This window comes from Lonchura striata, chromosome 5, assembly GCF_050655825.1.
Source record: "Lonchura striata isolate lonStrDom1 chromosome 5, ASM5065582v1, whole genome shotgun sequence".
NCBI classification, from domain to species: domain Eukaryota; kingdom Metazoa; phylum Chordata; class Aves; order Passeriformes; family Estrildidae; genus Lonchura; species Lonchura striata.
In genome coordinates this window covers 51997311-52010735 of record NC_140707.1, presented here as the reverse complement: position 1 = coordinate 52010735, position 13425 = coordinate 51997311, and the positions used below count along the sequence as shown (strand labels likewise).

The 13425-nt window shown below is 45.0% G+C and overlaps 1 protein-coding gene across 4 annotated transcripts; it reads left to right on the top strand.

Moving 5' to 3' along the window:
* The first annotated feature begins 5458 nt into the window (after nucleotides 1-5458).
* LOC144246474 (uncharacterized) lies at nucleotides 5459-13408 on the top strand. Of its 4 annotated transcripts, none has more exons than XM_085582212.1 (13): nucleotides 5459-5586; nucleotides 5896-6072; nucleotides 6341-6446; nucleotides 6950-7072; nucleotides 7577-7814; nucleotides 8858-8881; nucleotides 9652-9774; nucleotides 10310-10497; nucleotides 11227-11426; nucleotides 11722-11813; nucleotides 12137-12191; nucleotides 12865-12962; nucleotides 13108-13408. In XM_085582212.1, exons 1-13 carry the CDS (start codon nucleotides 5474-5476, stop codon nucleotides 13320-13322), a joined length of 1752 nt encoding a protein of 583 aa, XP_085438338.1. In that variant the 5' UTR covers nucleotides 5459-5473; the 3' UTR covers nucleotides 13323-13408. The 4 variants fall into 4 exon arrangements, with proteins under 4 accessions (XP_085438338.1, XP_085438335.1, XP_085438339.1 ...); XM_085582209.1 differs by having other exon boundaries at nucleotides 6341-6557; XM_085582210.1 differs by lacking the exon at nucleotides 5459-5586 and adding an exon at nucleotides 5593-5754 and having other exon boundaries at nucleotides 6341-6557.
* The last annotated feature ends 17 nt before the right edge of the window (nucleotides 13409-13425 follow it).

Sequence of the window (13425 nt, the reverse complement as noted above, 5' to 3'; positions counted from 1 at the left end):
TTGATCACTTGCTAAGACATAGATAGTATGTCCCAGTTTTCAAGCCATTAGTTAATGGTTTTTGTTAAGATAAATGGCACTGTAGATGGCAAACCTATTATTCAGTTCTTGCTCTCTGAAGTGTGGACCAATCTTTAATAAGGCTTGGGTCACTCTTTTGGGACTGTGCCCATCTACCTGGTCTCATTGACTTAAGCCCAAAAACAGCATTGAATGGGGAATGTCATTGCAAAGAGTATGTGCCTAGTCTGCAAATGCAGCCTGCCCACAGACAGGCCTGCTGCAGTGGAACTGAAAGTATTTGGTGTGTGTTGTTTCACTGCTTGAGTTTCCCAAAAGTATCTGGTATCTTTTATGAACACAAGATAGTTTTAGGAATATTTAATCTTCAGGAAAGCTTCACTGTTGTACAGGATAATTCTTCTTTTTGTTTATTTTCTTATATTTCCACATTATACAAGTATATTGTTTCTCAGGTATTCAACTAGCATTCATTATCAAAGTGACAACTTCTTTTTGGAAGGATACACAGTTTTAATTAGTTTTCTGATAAATCAAATAGCTTGGCTATGTGGCTAGTAATTAACAGCAGCCATTCCTGTTCAATATCAGATCCATAGTTCTGTCAAAGAAATAATCTTATTTCACATGTATAATTTTTTAAGTTTGTTATATTTCCTGGATTTGTATTCAATCTTGCTAGCTGGCTTAGGCAGTTATGGAAACCCTTCCCATTTAAATAGAGATTTTTGGAATTAGACCTTGGGTCAAGAAAGAAAAATAAAGTTTAAATGCAGTTGCACTTCAGAGAGGGAAGTTAATCCTCAGGAAAGCAAATTTTTTTGTTTTTATGGAAGGAAGATTTCAAATAGGTTTTTAATTTATATTTTCTTTCCCTCTAAATTGTCTCTAGAAATCAGAAACTTGAATCGAGGAAGAAGCTTCTTTTGCATTTTAGGTTTGCCTTTGTGAAAGCACAAAATTGTTTTCCATTTTGTTTTGAATATAATTTAGATCTAAATAAAATTTACATGTTCAGTCAGAGATATATCCTGTAGCAAAGGACTTGTATAAAAATTACCTTGTGTATGTGTTTAGTTACGATAATGGTACTAATCTGTTGGACATTTTTTATGTCAGAGAAGGTAGTAAGCTCTCCATTGTTTCCTCTTTTTTTGCTTTAGGTGTAATGGAGCAGCAGAAGTTAAAAATGTATGTGTTTTATTGAGAACAGAGAGTTAAAATTGCTTAAATCAAAGACCACTGCTGGTACTGCTTACAGTTAGTGAGACCCTTTGGAAGCCTGTAATACATGTTCTCAGGAAAGGTTACTGGTGGCAGACACAGGCTTGTAGCAAATTTATGCTCGGGACCCTTTTAATATGCACAAACAGGTAAGATGAAAATGTGTTAAGAGGAAGAGCTTAGTTACCTGAGTTCAGGTGCTAGGAAAGTCAAGTTACTACACACTGAGTCTAGAAGGCAGCCACATGCCTTTCTTTGTGGCTCTACCTGTCAGCTTATCTCCTTGTACATGTGTGCATGTAACCTCCACCTATGGCCTGCAGTGGGACAGTTACTGTGGAGCTGGACCTGGTGAGGTGAATTTGAGGTAAACCTTATTACAGGTCTAGCTACTGAACTATTTTGTTGTTCTTGTGGGGAATTAGGGTAGAGAATGAATCCCTAAATGAGTTCATTTTCATCCCCACTGCTTATACTCTTCCTTCTTTCTTCCCTACCCCTGTTAAAGCCACTCTACAGAGGATTTATCACAAGGTGCCTTAGGAACAAACAGCAAGTCTGAAATGAGAACCATAGGTGTCATTAACACAAGAGATTTCTTATTTCTTGCCCATTTAGGTAGGGGGTGGTACTTGCCAAGGTCAGGCAGGGAGGGCCTCTCTAGGCTGTTCCTGAAGATCTAATCTGTTCATAGACCACCTTGTTGCTGTAAAATTAGTAGTACAATGGTATTTGAATTTCCTGGTGCCATACATTCTTTGCCTTCATATGCTGCTGTCAGATGTCTAGGAACATCAGAGGACTACTCCTTTTGATATGCTGACACTAAACCCAAGGTCCAGAGGAACACTAGATAGACATAGAAAAGTGTTCCTTATGGCCATTCATAATTTTCTCTAAAGAGTGTTGAAATCCAGAGTTGTGAGTGGTGTGTGTTAATGCATATTGAGTGTGGATGAGAGACCAAAGCACCAAGTTTTTTGTTTAGGTTTTTTTTATATCTACAAGTGTAAAAGAAAAACTATTTCTCCTTTTCTCATATCTGGGAAAATATTGGATGTGAAAAGATCATGTAGATGAATGAGAACTTCACAACTGGCAGAATGAAAAACTGGGAACTGATTATGTTAAATATATTGCTAATTAGACTGTGAAAGACAGAAGTTTAGCAGGAGTCAAAGTGCTAAGGCATTTATCTAAATAAGTTGATCTGCAGTAAATACCAATTAAATAAAGGTTAAAAAGGTACATAAAATAGCAGAGTTCAAATGTATATTACAAGGAGGAGAGTGTTCTGGGGGGATAGTCCACATTTGCCTGGAGAGAGTCTCTGGCTACTTATTCCAGAACTGTGGTGCTGTTGCAGCTGAAGGTGCATCAGGCCAGGTGGATGGTGGATCTGAGTCACCTTGGCTTTTCTGGGTTCTATTCTGGATTTTACATGTTGCTTTCTCAGAATCATCATACATTAAATGTAGCCTTTATTGGGAAGGGAGAGAGGAAGGATTTTCTGATCCATCAGTGAGGGTTACTTGTTTTAAACCCATCTGCGCTGGTGAGTCAAGTCTCTTTGGCAAGAAGCAGGATGCCAGCCACAAAATTCAGAGCTAAGGAGACCTTGCCAAGTAATGACCTTGACATTTAGGAGCCATGTTTGGAAATGATAAATAGCTGGAGATAGCTTCCCTGCAACCTCCAAGATGGCCTGGGAACAGTTCTCCTCAGAGGGAAGCAAGCTGCTTTCCACTCACAGCTCCGCCATTAGCACATGCTTTCAATGGGGAGCACTTTGTAGCTGGTCATACCTTTTTCAGAGCTATGTTCTTGTGAACTGTGATGGTTGTTTGTCAGTCCTTACCTATGTGATGTGAATATTTTTGATGTCCTGTGATTTCAAAATTGAGTTCTTGGTGCCAAATGTTTGCTTTCCATGTTCTCACCATGAGGTGAGTTTTAAATAGAGAAGAGGATATTTTAACAAAATGTGTCACTGAACTCTTTCTGAAGGGCATGTATGAAGGCTATATTTATAGTGTGCTTGCATTCCTTCTACAATTGGTTTGTATTGTTTATATTTGATGTGTTGTGGTTGATTTGTAATAATCTATTGGAATTTACTCCCTTTAAATAAACTTTTCACTATGCAACCAAGAACTTCGTCTTCTGTTTAAGGCAAGTGAATATCTTGATATGAAAAATTCAACTACAAACCTTCCAACAAAATAAGAATGCAGTTAGTTTTAGGAGCAAAGAAGAATCAAATACGCAAAATATACTTTGGAATGTACAGGAGATTCTGATGCAAATGGATAGGAAAATGCTCTGTTATCAGCTCATGATGATGGTTCCAGCCAGAAAATCTTTTGTCTATTAAAATGACTCGCTGGACTATTTTTCTTGAGATTGTACTGAATGGTTGAGGAATTGGAGAGGAACAAGCAAGTAGCCAAGCTCATATAATGGACATAAAGTTCAAATAATTTACCCTTCAGTTCTTCATACTGGTACTTGTCACCTCTATTTGCAGAGATCCCCTAGCTCCTTTGTTACTTCAGCTTTCAATCTGGAGGATTTAAAAAATATCTCTTCCGTTACCAGATACCCATTAAATTGTCTAGAGAAAAAGTGTTTGCCCTTCACAGCTGCTTTGCCCATCAGCTTTATCACACTACAAAGGCTCTATTTACATGTCCTGAAAGAAGCACTTGCTGGTCATAATAAGGAATGATGCCTGTAGCAGGAGTCATCTTTTCTCACCCATCTCATTTTAAGTTTGGCAGGACAAGTGCTGCAGAGGTTCAATTCTCTGTTCTAGTCCCTTGGAGCACTTTTATAAACAAGTTAATGGGCGGGAGCAATCATAAACCAAGGTGATCCAAAGGATAGATGATTCTGCCAAGTTAAAGATATTTCATTGCATTTTAAGATCACTAAAGAGAAACGGTGCTACAGCTACTTTATTATGATGCACTCATGATACATCCTTATGCTTGGCTCAGGTATACAGCCAAGAGGAAAACTAAGGAAAACAGTGGGCATGCAGGGAAGTGGTGCAAAATTTCACATTAGTTCTTCTCATCCACCCCCACTCTGCCGCTCCCTTCCCCCTTCTGTAATTTTTGTGGATGGGCTGCAGCAGAAGCACTCTGATCATGAGGTGCTCTGTGAAGGCCTTGCAGCAGGCTTTGTTGCCTCTGCCAGGGACATGGCTCTTCCCTGCTTCAGGTGAAAAGGCAGAATATTGTACTTTGTCTGCTGAAGTCCTGTCACTGCTTTTAGTAGTGTTTGATTATCAACAGCAGTTTTAATCTTAGCAGAGCTACTCATTGTTGTACAGGTGGTATCAGTTACCCAGTGGAGACTGTAGCAACACACACACACACACACACACACACACGTAATTACTTTTTAAGGAGAATCTGCCACCATCCTACCTTCAATATGAGCCCTGACTGCAGAGTAAGAGAAGCAAGGCTCACACCTGCTCTTTTTAATGAAGACTACAAGAAATGCATACAGATACCATACAGATACCATAATTTAGGAATCAGCAAGCAAATTATCCCTCTCTGGAAAAGGTCACGTGGCTTGGGCTGTAGAAATAGTGAACATCTGGAGCACATGTTCTCTGAGGAGTGGCTGAGGGAGCTGGGGTTGTTTAGGCTGGAGAAAAGGAGGCTCAAGGGAGACCTATCACTCTCCAGGACTACTGAAAGGAGGGTGTAGGCAGGTGGGATTTGGCCTCTTCTCCCAGGTAGCCAGTGACAGAACAAGAGGACATCGTCCCAAGCTGTGCCAGAGCAGGTTTAGGTTGGACATTAGAAGGAATTTCCTCACAGAAAGAGTGACTATATACTGGACCGCAAGGGAAGGTGGTGGAGTCACCATCCCTGGAGCTGTTTAAGGAAAGACTGGATGTGTAGTGCCCATGTCTAGTTGACATGGTGGAGTTCGGTCATTGGCTGTTCTCAATGATCTCAGAGGTCTTTTCCAGCCTAATTAATTCCGTGATTCTAGAGAGGCTGATTTAGTACGAGACAAGGCCGGTCCGGCTTCGGAAGGCCTGAGCAGCCGGCGCTCCTCGCCCTCCTCCCGGTGCCGGGATGGCGGCGCCGCGGGCGCTCCCGGCCGGGCTCCCCGCAGCTGTGGGGCCGCGCCGGGGGCTGCGGGGGCCGCCCCAGGTGCGGCGCGGTGCTTTAATGCGGCCCCGGCGGCCCGGCCCTCAGCCATGCTGCGCGCCCGCCGCCGGGGCGGGCCGGGGCCCGCGGGCAGCGCCCGGCAGGGCGGCCCCGCCTTCTACGTGCTGTGGGCGCTGCGGGAGCCGCCGCGCCGGCTCGGCAGGTGCGGCCCGGCCGGTCCCCGCCGGGGCTGGGCTGCCCCGTGGGCCGAGCACCCGCACGCCATTCCTTGGCCTTTCCTGGGAATGCCGCTGCCCGCCTGGCTGAGCTGCTCCAGCCCCTGGTGGCTCTGGCTTCCCACCGGCTATCTCCTTCCCTGCATCCTTGCATGGTTTCATCTTTAAACGACATAAGCCCTCTCCTTTCACCCCTCCCTGGCATAAACGTGTTTTCGGGCGTTTTCGTATATTTTTTGCAGCTTTTATTTTACTCCTTGATTACTGTCTCTCGTTTTTCTTCCCTCCCTTTGCAGCCAGTCCAGCCAGATGGGTTTCCAGGCTTGGCTGCCCCTGCCATTGCCAAGGCAGCTGGTGGTGTTCGGGCTGGGAGACTGGAGCTGTTACTCTCCGGACACGAGCATCGCGGTGGATGTGCTGGTGTCCCCAGGCGTCGCACCACAGCGGGTCGGCACGCTGGAGCCCACCCGCAGGTTATAGCAGGAGCTGCCAGGGTGTCAGGAGGGGCATCCTAGAAAAGCTTTCTGATCTCTGGTGCTGCCTGATTCTGCTGCTGTTTCCCAAAAGCCACTCAGGCCTGCTGGTCCTCCACCATGGTGTTTCCCTCTAGTGATGATCCCTTTGGCTGCTTTCAGGGTCGGATCTCTTTTGGCTTTGGGCTGTTACCATCTATTATGGGAGCAGGAATTTTGTCCCGGTTAGTATCACTTGTAGGCTGAAAAGCTATGGTCCTTTGTACAGGTCTCTGGTGTGGGAAGATCACTGGAGAACAGATATTTTCATGGCCTCGTTGAAAGAGATGGACAAAGGCAACCCTGTGAGGCTTGTTCTGACTGTCAATGGACAGGTAAAAGGATTGACACTTTCCTCTCTTCCTGTCCCAGGTTCCAAAGGTTGTCACTTCTCAGCCCCAGAACCTCCTCTCCCTGCTCTCCTTTTCCTTCTCTGCTACTCCAAGGTAGAGCTGACAAACATAGATCTGTTAATGAATATCTGTGCAGAACCTGAAACCTGTGTGATGCTCCAGGCCTATTCTCTGAACAGTTTTGCCATAACACCTTGTGTGTTGCAGGAGACGGGCAGCTGACAGCTGTTCACTTCCAGTCCCACTATCTCCTGAGTCTTTGGTACTTACAGAGTTGTTTCACCTTGAGCTGAAGCCACTGGATTTAGCATCTTGCAGTGTCTGGCTTTCCTTTTATGTGCTTGTTTTGTTGGTGTGGGACATAAAAGGCAGGTTATTCCATTGCAGGAAATCTGTCCCTTGCAAGACATGTTTTTGCTCATCCTTTGTGTGGATGGAGGTTAACACCCTTAGGGCCTTTTATTCTGTTGCTGTTTCTGCTGCAGCTGCTCCGAGGTGTCTCCAGCAGTACACCTGTCCATCCCTTCCTTGTACCAGAAACCACCCAGTCACCAGTGCTCCCAGCAGATGACAGGCCCCTTGGCCAGGACCTGGAGGATCCTACTGGGGTATGTGTATTTTGGAGTCACCTTCTTGTTATTTCACTTTTTTTCTTAGTATCTTCTCCCTCACCAGTAGCCATTCAGTTGATGTCTAACTGAAACATTTGCTGCTATTTTTTCAGTGGAGATAAGGTAAGCAAGTTCTGGAGCCAAAGTTTCTCTTGTGCTGAATAAAGATATATTCTCCATTGAAATGCCTTTTTAAATGTTGAATGTAGTAGTCCTTGGTGGGATGGTTAACCAGCCCCTTCATTCCTAGTACAGATAGCCTTTTTGCCCTTCTGTGTTTTAGCTGTGCCCAGCAGCCAGCAGTATGAGAGCCGACTACAGCACACTGCTGCAGATAGCTGCACTGTTTGGCAGCTGATACTGATGGCATGTTGGCCCTTAAAACTCACTGGGAAGATGGGCCTAAAAACAGCTACCACATCTCTGGCCCAGTAAGATGCAATTCACAGTAGCCTCAGGCATCTTTCTTTGTGGCTGATTTGGCTGGGACTCGTGTCACAGGTTAAGAGTCGGAGCTCAGAGGTGGCTACCAGAGCATCCAAACCTGTGAAGAAGGATGTCCGGCCACCGAGGACCATGGTGTTACCCTGTGCCCTGAAGTCACCAGCTGAAAAGATGGAATCCAATGAGGCCTGGAGGATGAGTCCTGACCACCAAGGACCACCAAGAGTCCACTCCAAAAAGCCCAGAAAAGTTTTATTTGAACCCACAGCATCTGAGAGAGGTCTTGATGAAGAAGGTAATTTTGGTAGCTTCCAACTTTATTTTACAGATCTTGTCTACATGATCTGTTAATGCTGCTGGGCTGCACCTTCCCATTCCATTTCTCTGTGTACTTCCAAGGTATGATGAGCTTGTATGTTTGGCTTTGAAATACTGAAAATGCTCTTTATTCCTGGATCAGCTGCTGGAAGAATTTTTGCCTGCTAGGAAAAGGCCAGAAATAGGAATTGTGTCACAGTAAAAAGTGGTGGCACTAAGATGATATATCCCATGTTCTATCTTTTCATATAAGTAAAAGTGTTTTATAAATGAAGGCAAATATTGTTAAATTTGTTTTACAAAAGAGTAAATTGAGGCACAAAAAAGTTACCTTTTACGTTCTGTAACCTCTGCATTAGTCTGTTTGTACCCCTACTAATAGCATACCACTTGGTCTATAGAAGACAGAGGTCATTATTACAGTATAAGGAATACAAAAAGGGATATATATATATATATATATATATATATATATATATATATATATATGTATAATTAGTATAATTGTACTGCCTTTTGAGTAATGAGAAGGTAACTGCCAAGGGCTTTGGCAACAAAACCTTAGGCTTCTGAAGTGTGAATTCCAAGTCACCTTGAGAGTGTGACCAAGTTTTTTGTGTAAAAGTTTGGCAATAGCTTAGTGGTTCCCATAAGATATTACTTATTGGGACTTGCCTTGCTTGTCATAAAGGCAAATATAGCTTCATCATAAAGCTTCTGCTGCTGCAGCCAGTGTGAGAAAGAGGGAAACAAACTTCTATCAGGGGGGGTAAAAGGCAGTGGTGACAGTATTTGTTAGTCAGAGGAAGTTGTGCCCTGCTCTTACCTATTTCCTGCATTTCTTCTGATGAGACTTAGTTCATGATTCTTGGTCTTGCACCTTGTTTGTTGCAGTGAGGTAGCTTTGTGTTGGAGGTTGGAGAAAGGAAGGTCCAAGGGCTCTGACACAGTGGAGCTGAGCACTTTCCACAGTATGTCTGCTGGGTGCTTTATGGGACCATCTCTGTGTTTCCTTTGCAGATCTGGCGGTGAAGGAGTTGCAAGGTGAGGATTTGGTTCCTAGACCCTGGTTTGTCTTATCAGTCACTCAGTGATGATATTCCTTCCCTTCAACATCAGAAGCCTCTCATGCTTCATTCTGTATCTCTGCAGTGATCAAGAATAACAAGTAGGCCACGTATATATGCTGTTTCTCTTCATGTAATTGCCATCAGTGCTTCCAGTACTGTCAGGCTCTCAAATATGTTTCTTTAGCCCCTCTGAATCTTAGGCACACCTCTGGGTACATAGCTCTTTGAGTAAAAAAGGTAAGATATTAAATAGACTTTGATTTAAAAGTATTTTTTTTAGCTTGCTCAGCCAGCTGCAGGGGCCTGGGAGGAGAAGAGAGGAGGAACAGAGCAGTACAAGGAATACCTGTGGAAGCAGCTCCAGGCTTCTGATTGTTCTTAGGCACTGACAAGCTGTCCCTGGGTAGCCCTCCCTTGTGAGGAGTAGCGCAGGCCAGGTAGCACAACTTTTGGAGATGGGGTAGTAAATGGGAGACCTCCAAACCTGTCTGAAGTGGCAGCCTGAATGCATCTTGCATCCAGCTAGTCCTTGCTTCTGAGGTCTCTCTAAGTACAGCAATTATTCCCCCAAGCCAACTGAAAATATTCCTTAGGAAGGTATGTCTTTTTCCCCTGCAGAGGGCAGGGAGCCTTGCTTTACCATTTCCCCCCTCTGAGCATTCAGGTGCCTTGTTCTCCCCACAGGGAAGGGAGCTGAGGGTGTCTTGTCTGACTGCTCATGTGCCTGTGCTCTTCCCTCCCCAGGCAGTCCCAGCCCTCGGTGGTGCCATGCCATGTGCCTCAGTGACCTGGGGACAGCTGTTCTCATTGGTGGAGAAGGTGTCAATCAACAGTCCTGCAGGGATGCTCTCTGGAAGCTGGAAATTGGTGGGAACTTTAGGATTGTTAAAAGCAGTGGGGACAGTGGGCCTCGAGGATAGCTCATGCAGATTGGAGGGGGTACTTGGGCACCTGTGCATATGGAGTGAACAGCGAAGGCATCACATCTGGCATGTCACCAGGCTGAGCTGACAGCATAGAGTGCCTTATGAGGGCTCTGAGATTATACTTGAGAGCACTCTAGGAGATAAGATACAAGTTCTGGAAAGAGTTGGAATTGTAAGGGGTAAATGCAACAGTGCAGTTTGCAGTCTGTGTGTGGTGACTGGTGGGGAAGTGTGAGATACAATTCCAGTGCCTTATGTCTTTCTGCACCTCACTGGTCTTCTCTTTCACCTTGGTATTCCCCATCATTATTTACAGAATAATTCTGTATGAGTTCCCTCTAGCCCTGAATCAAAGGAGAGGAGGAGACAAGGGGAGCAAGGTTTTGACTAAAGATTTTATGGCATGTTCTTTAAATCTAGAGCAGTCAAGAGCATTTTTGAACTCCCATACCATATGTCTGCTATTGCTCTTACAGACAGTGATATATGGCTTCCAGTGGGTTTCCAGCTACAAAATGCCATGCCATCGTGCTTGCATGGTCACACAGCTACCTACGACCCTGACACCAAGCGTATCTACATCTTTGGGGGCATAAGGGAGGACAAAGACTACAGCAGCATCTACATTCTGGACACAGTCACCTGGAAATGGCTCCCTATGGCTGTGAGTACTGCATCTCTTCCAAGGCACAAGTGCAGGAGGAGTGGCAGGTTCTGCCTGAATGTGGCAGTCCATGTGCCCATGTCCTTAGTCTAGTAGTCTTGGTCCACTGTTGGTGCAGGTTGTCTGAGATGTGAAGTTGGGTTTGACAGGTATTAAAAGGCTGTGTTGAAAAGCCACATGCTGAACAGAAACCTGTTGCTGTGTCTACAGCGAATGAAGCAATGGAAAAAAATGGTTGCTGCAGAGGGCTGTGCCTGACCAAGCTCAATGGTGGGAGATACTGTACAAGCAGTGAAGGCAAATGGCCTCTTATTTTATATGGTGCCATTGAGAGCAGCACCAGATGCTGAGGTGAAGAGCTGGTCTTCTCAAATCAGGAACTGCCCTGAGTACAGCAGCATTCTGAGCCCTTGTCAGCATGGGACTGTCTCTTTCCTGCTAAAGCACAAAATGGTTTTTTACAGAGTAAGCCTGGATGAGATCTTTCAGTTCTCTGACATCTTCTGAGGAAGGTGTGGGAGGCTGATTTATTTTTCTTATCAGATCATTCTGGTGGTGTAGAGCATGCAAAGAATGTACTGTCTGCCTATGCAGCAAAGATCTGGCTGGGGAGCCAATAAAGTGAAAATTGAGACTTGTCAAACTCACTGCATGATGTGGGCCCCTTTCCTATTTTCATGCAGCAAATAATGCACTTCTGGTAACAAATATATATTGAAATTTTTCTAGGCTAAAGGGAGGATACCAGCGCTCACCTACCACAGTGCAACTATCTACCACAAGGAGCTCTTTGTTTTTGGAGGGACTTTCCCCAGAAAAGCATCGCTGGCAGTTGCACCCTGCAGCAATGTGCTCTATGTCTTCAATCCAGAGGATGAAATTTGGTATCAGCCCATTTCAGAAGGGGAGAAGCCTCTGCCTAGGCTTGGGTGAGAGTGCTCTAATTCCAGCTATCCAAAATAGTGCAGGAAACCTCTGCTTACCTTCCCTCCCACACCTGTGATTTCCTAAATATTAGGTGATTGTTCTCCACCACGTACTCCTTAAGATAGGGCTGTGTTTAGAGCAGTGGAATTCTCAGTACCTCCTATTGTGAATCCTGATGGGATTTTGTCCCAGGTGTAGACTGAAGCTGTGGCAGCCCAGTAGAAGGGGCCAAGGCTAAAACAGAAGTTTTGGGAACTTGCTGAAGATGTTTTATTTATTTGCTTGCTCTCTGCCCAGGCATTCAGCTACTCTATTGAAAAACAAGCTGCTGATTTTTGGGGGTCAGAAGACTTCTGTCTACCTCAGTGACATGCACATTCTGGATCTGGGTAAGTAAGTCTGTGCTGTCTGGCTGCCTTGGGAACATCTGTTCCAAGCCAGGGACTTGGGAGTGGGGTGTGCTCAATGGGAAAATAGGAACAGCATTATACAAACTCCTGACTAGGCAATGGAGGTTTAAAACTACAGGTTAAAAAAAACCAAAACCTTTCTGGGGCAATAAGGGAGGGGATGAACTAAAAACAATGGCTTTTTTGGAAGAAGTTGGATAATAGAGAAGGCAGAGGCATTGTTGATGTGGCAGAGTATCTAAATTTTTGTCTAGTTATGAGGCTGTTTTTGGACATTTACTTGCCTTTTCTCTGTCTCTCAGGTTTCATGGAGTACACATCAGTCCCCCTCCTGGCAGGACAGCCTTCTGCACGTTGGTAAGAGTCTATTGCAGACCCAGGAGCTATCTTCTTGTGTCATGTCTTTTTGAAGCCAGGTTTAAACAGTGCTTGTGATCAGACCCAGCTGCATATCTCTGTTCCATTAATCAAAATACAGTGGATCTTCTCTCTGCTGTGGCACCAGGAGTTCTGTGCTGTCCTTGTTGGTGCCTGTATGGTATGGGGGAATATTTCTTAGTCCCCCTGGAAGACTCCTCTGCCTTTCAGGCTAGGGTAAGTTTTCTGCTGTGTGCTAGTAAACTGTATGGCCTGCTGTTTGGTCTTCACAGTGCCTGGAGAGGTACTGTGCCACACAGAGGAAGAAACTCCTCTACCAGGACTATGTTCTTCCTGAAGGGACAAAATTGCTCACTAGAACAATGATCTAAATCAATGCAGAGCCCAGCTAGCCTCTTATCTCACCCCACAGAGCAAAGCATAGGAGTTTTGATAGCTCCTTCTGAGATGAGTTGCTTCAGGCCTGACCTGCAGAGGGAAACATCTCTCTTAGGGTTATTCTGCAAGCCAGGGCAGAGAGAAGCAGAAGTCAGCTTTCTTCCGGCACCTTAAGCCGCCAACCTCCTGATCAAGCCTTCCAATCCCCACCCATTAGTGACTGAGGCCATCCCAGTTTTGTTGTAGTCACCTTTTGACTTTGCTTTGGTCACAGCTTTCATGCAGCTCTGGCTGTGTCAGACCAGAAGGTCCTGATCAGTGGAGGCTGCAATGCCAGAGGAGCCCTGCATGATGCCTTTGTCTTCCACCTAGGTGAGTGACTCTCCTGCCCTGTTTTGATAGCTGAAGATGACTCTGGGGCTGCAGAGGTATTTCTGAACACCTAGTCTAGTCCATTTGTCTCATCCTTTGCACTAGGAATGGGCTTGTCAGTATTGATATCCCCTTTCCACTTCAGATACTCTTTCATGGAGCACAGTGATCCACCACGACCTCTGCTCTGTTCCCCGAGCTGGCCACACATTGCTTGACCTGACTCCTGCCCACTTGATGGATATGGACAAGGAGAACAAAGAGGAGCAGAAGCTGCACACAGTGTTGGTCTTTGGGGGCTCCAACTGTGCTGGGACATTTTATAACAGCACACTCAAGATCCAGCTGGACCTAGGATAATGCATGATTCTCAGAATGAGCCTAAACAGCAAGGCTCTTCACCAGCCTAAATACAGATATGGATGGCAATAAATTAATCCAAGCAACATGGCAGTCCAGGTAT

Coding starts and splice junctions, on each gene's coding strand:
- LOC144246474 (XM_085582209.1), top strand. CDS start 5,474: ATGCTGCGCGCCCGCCGCCGGGGCGGGCCGGGGCCCGCGGGCAGCGCC. Junction 8,882..9,651: donor GGCGGTGAAGGAGTTGCAAG/GTGAGGATTTGG, acceptor TTCCCTCCCCAG/GCAGTCCCAGCCCTCGGTGG. Junction 10,498..11,226: donor GGAAATGGCTCCCTATGGCT/GTGAGTACTGCA, acceptor AAATTTTTCTAG/GCTAAAGGGAGGATACCAGC.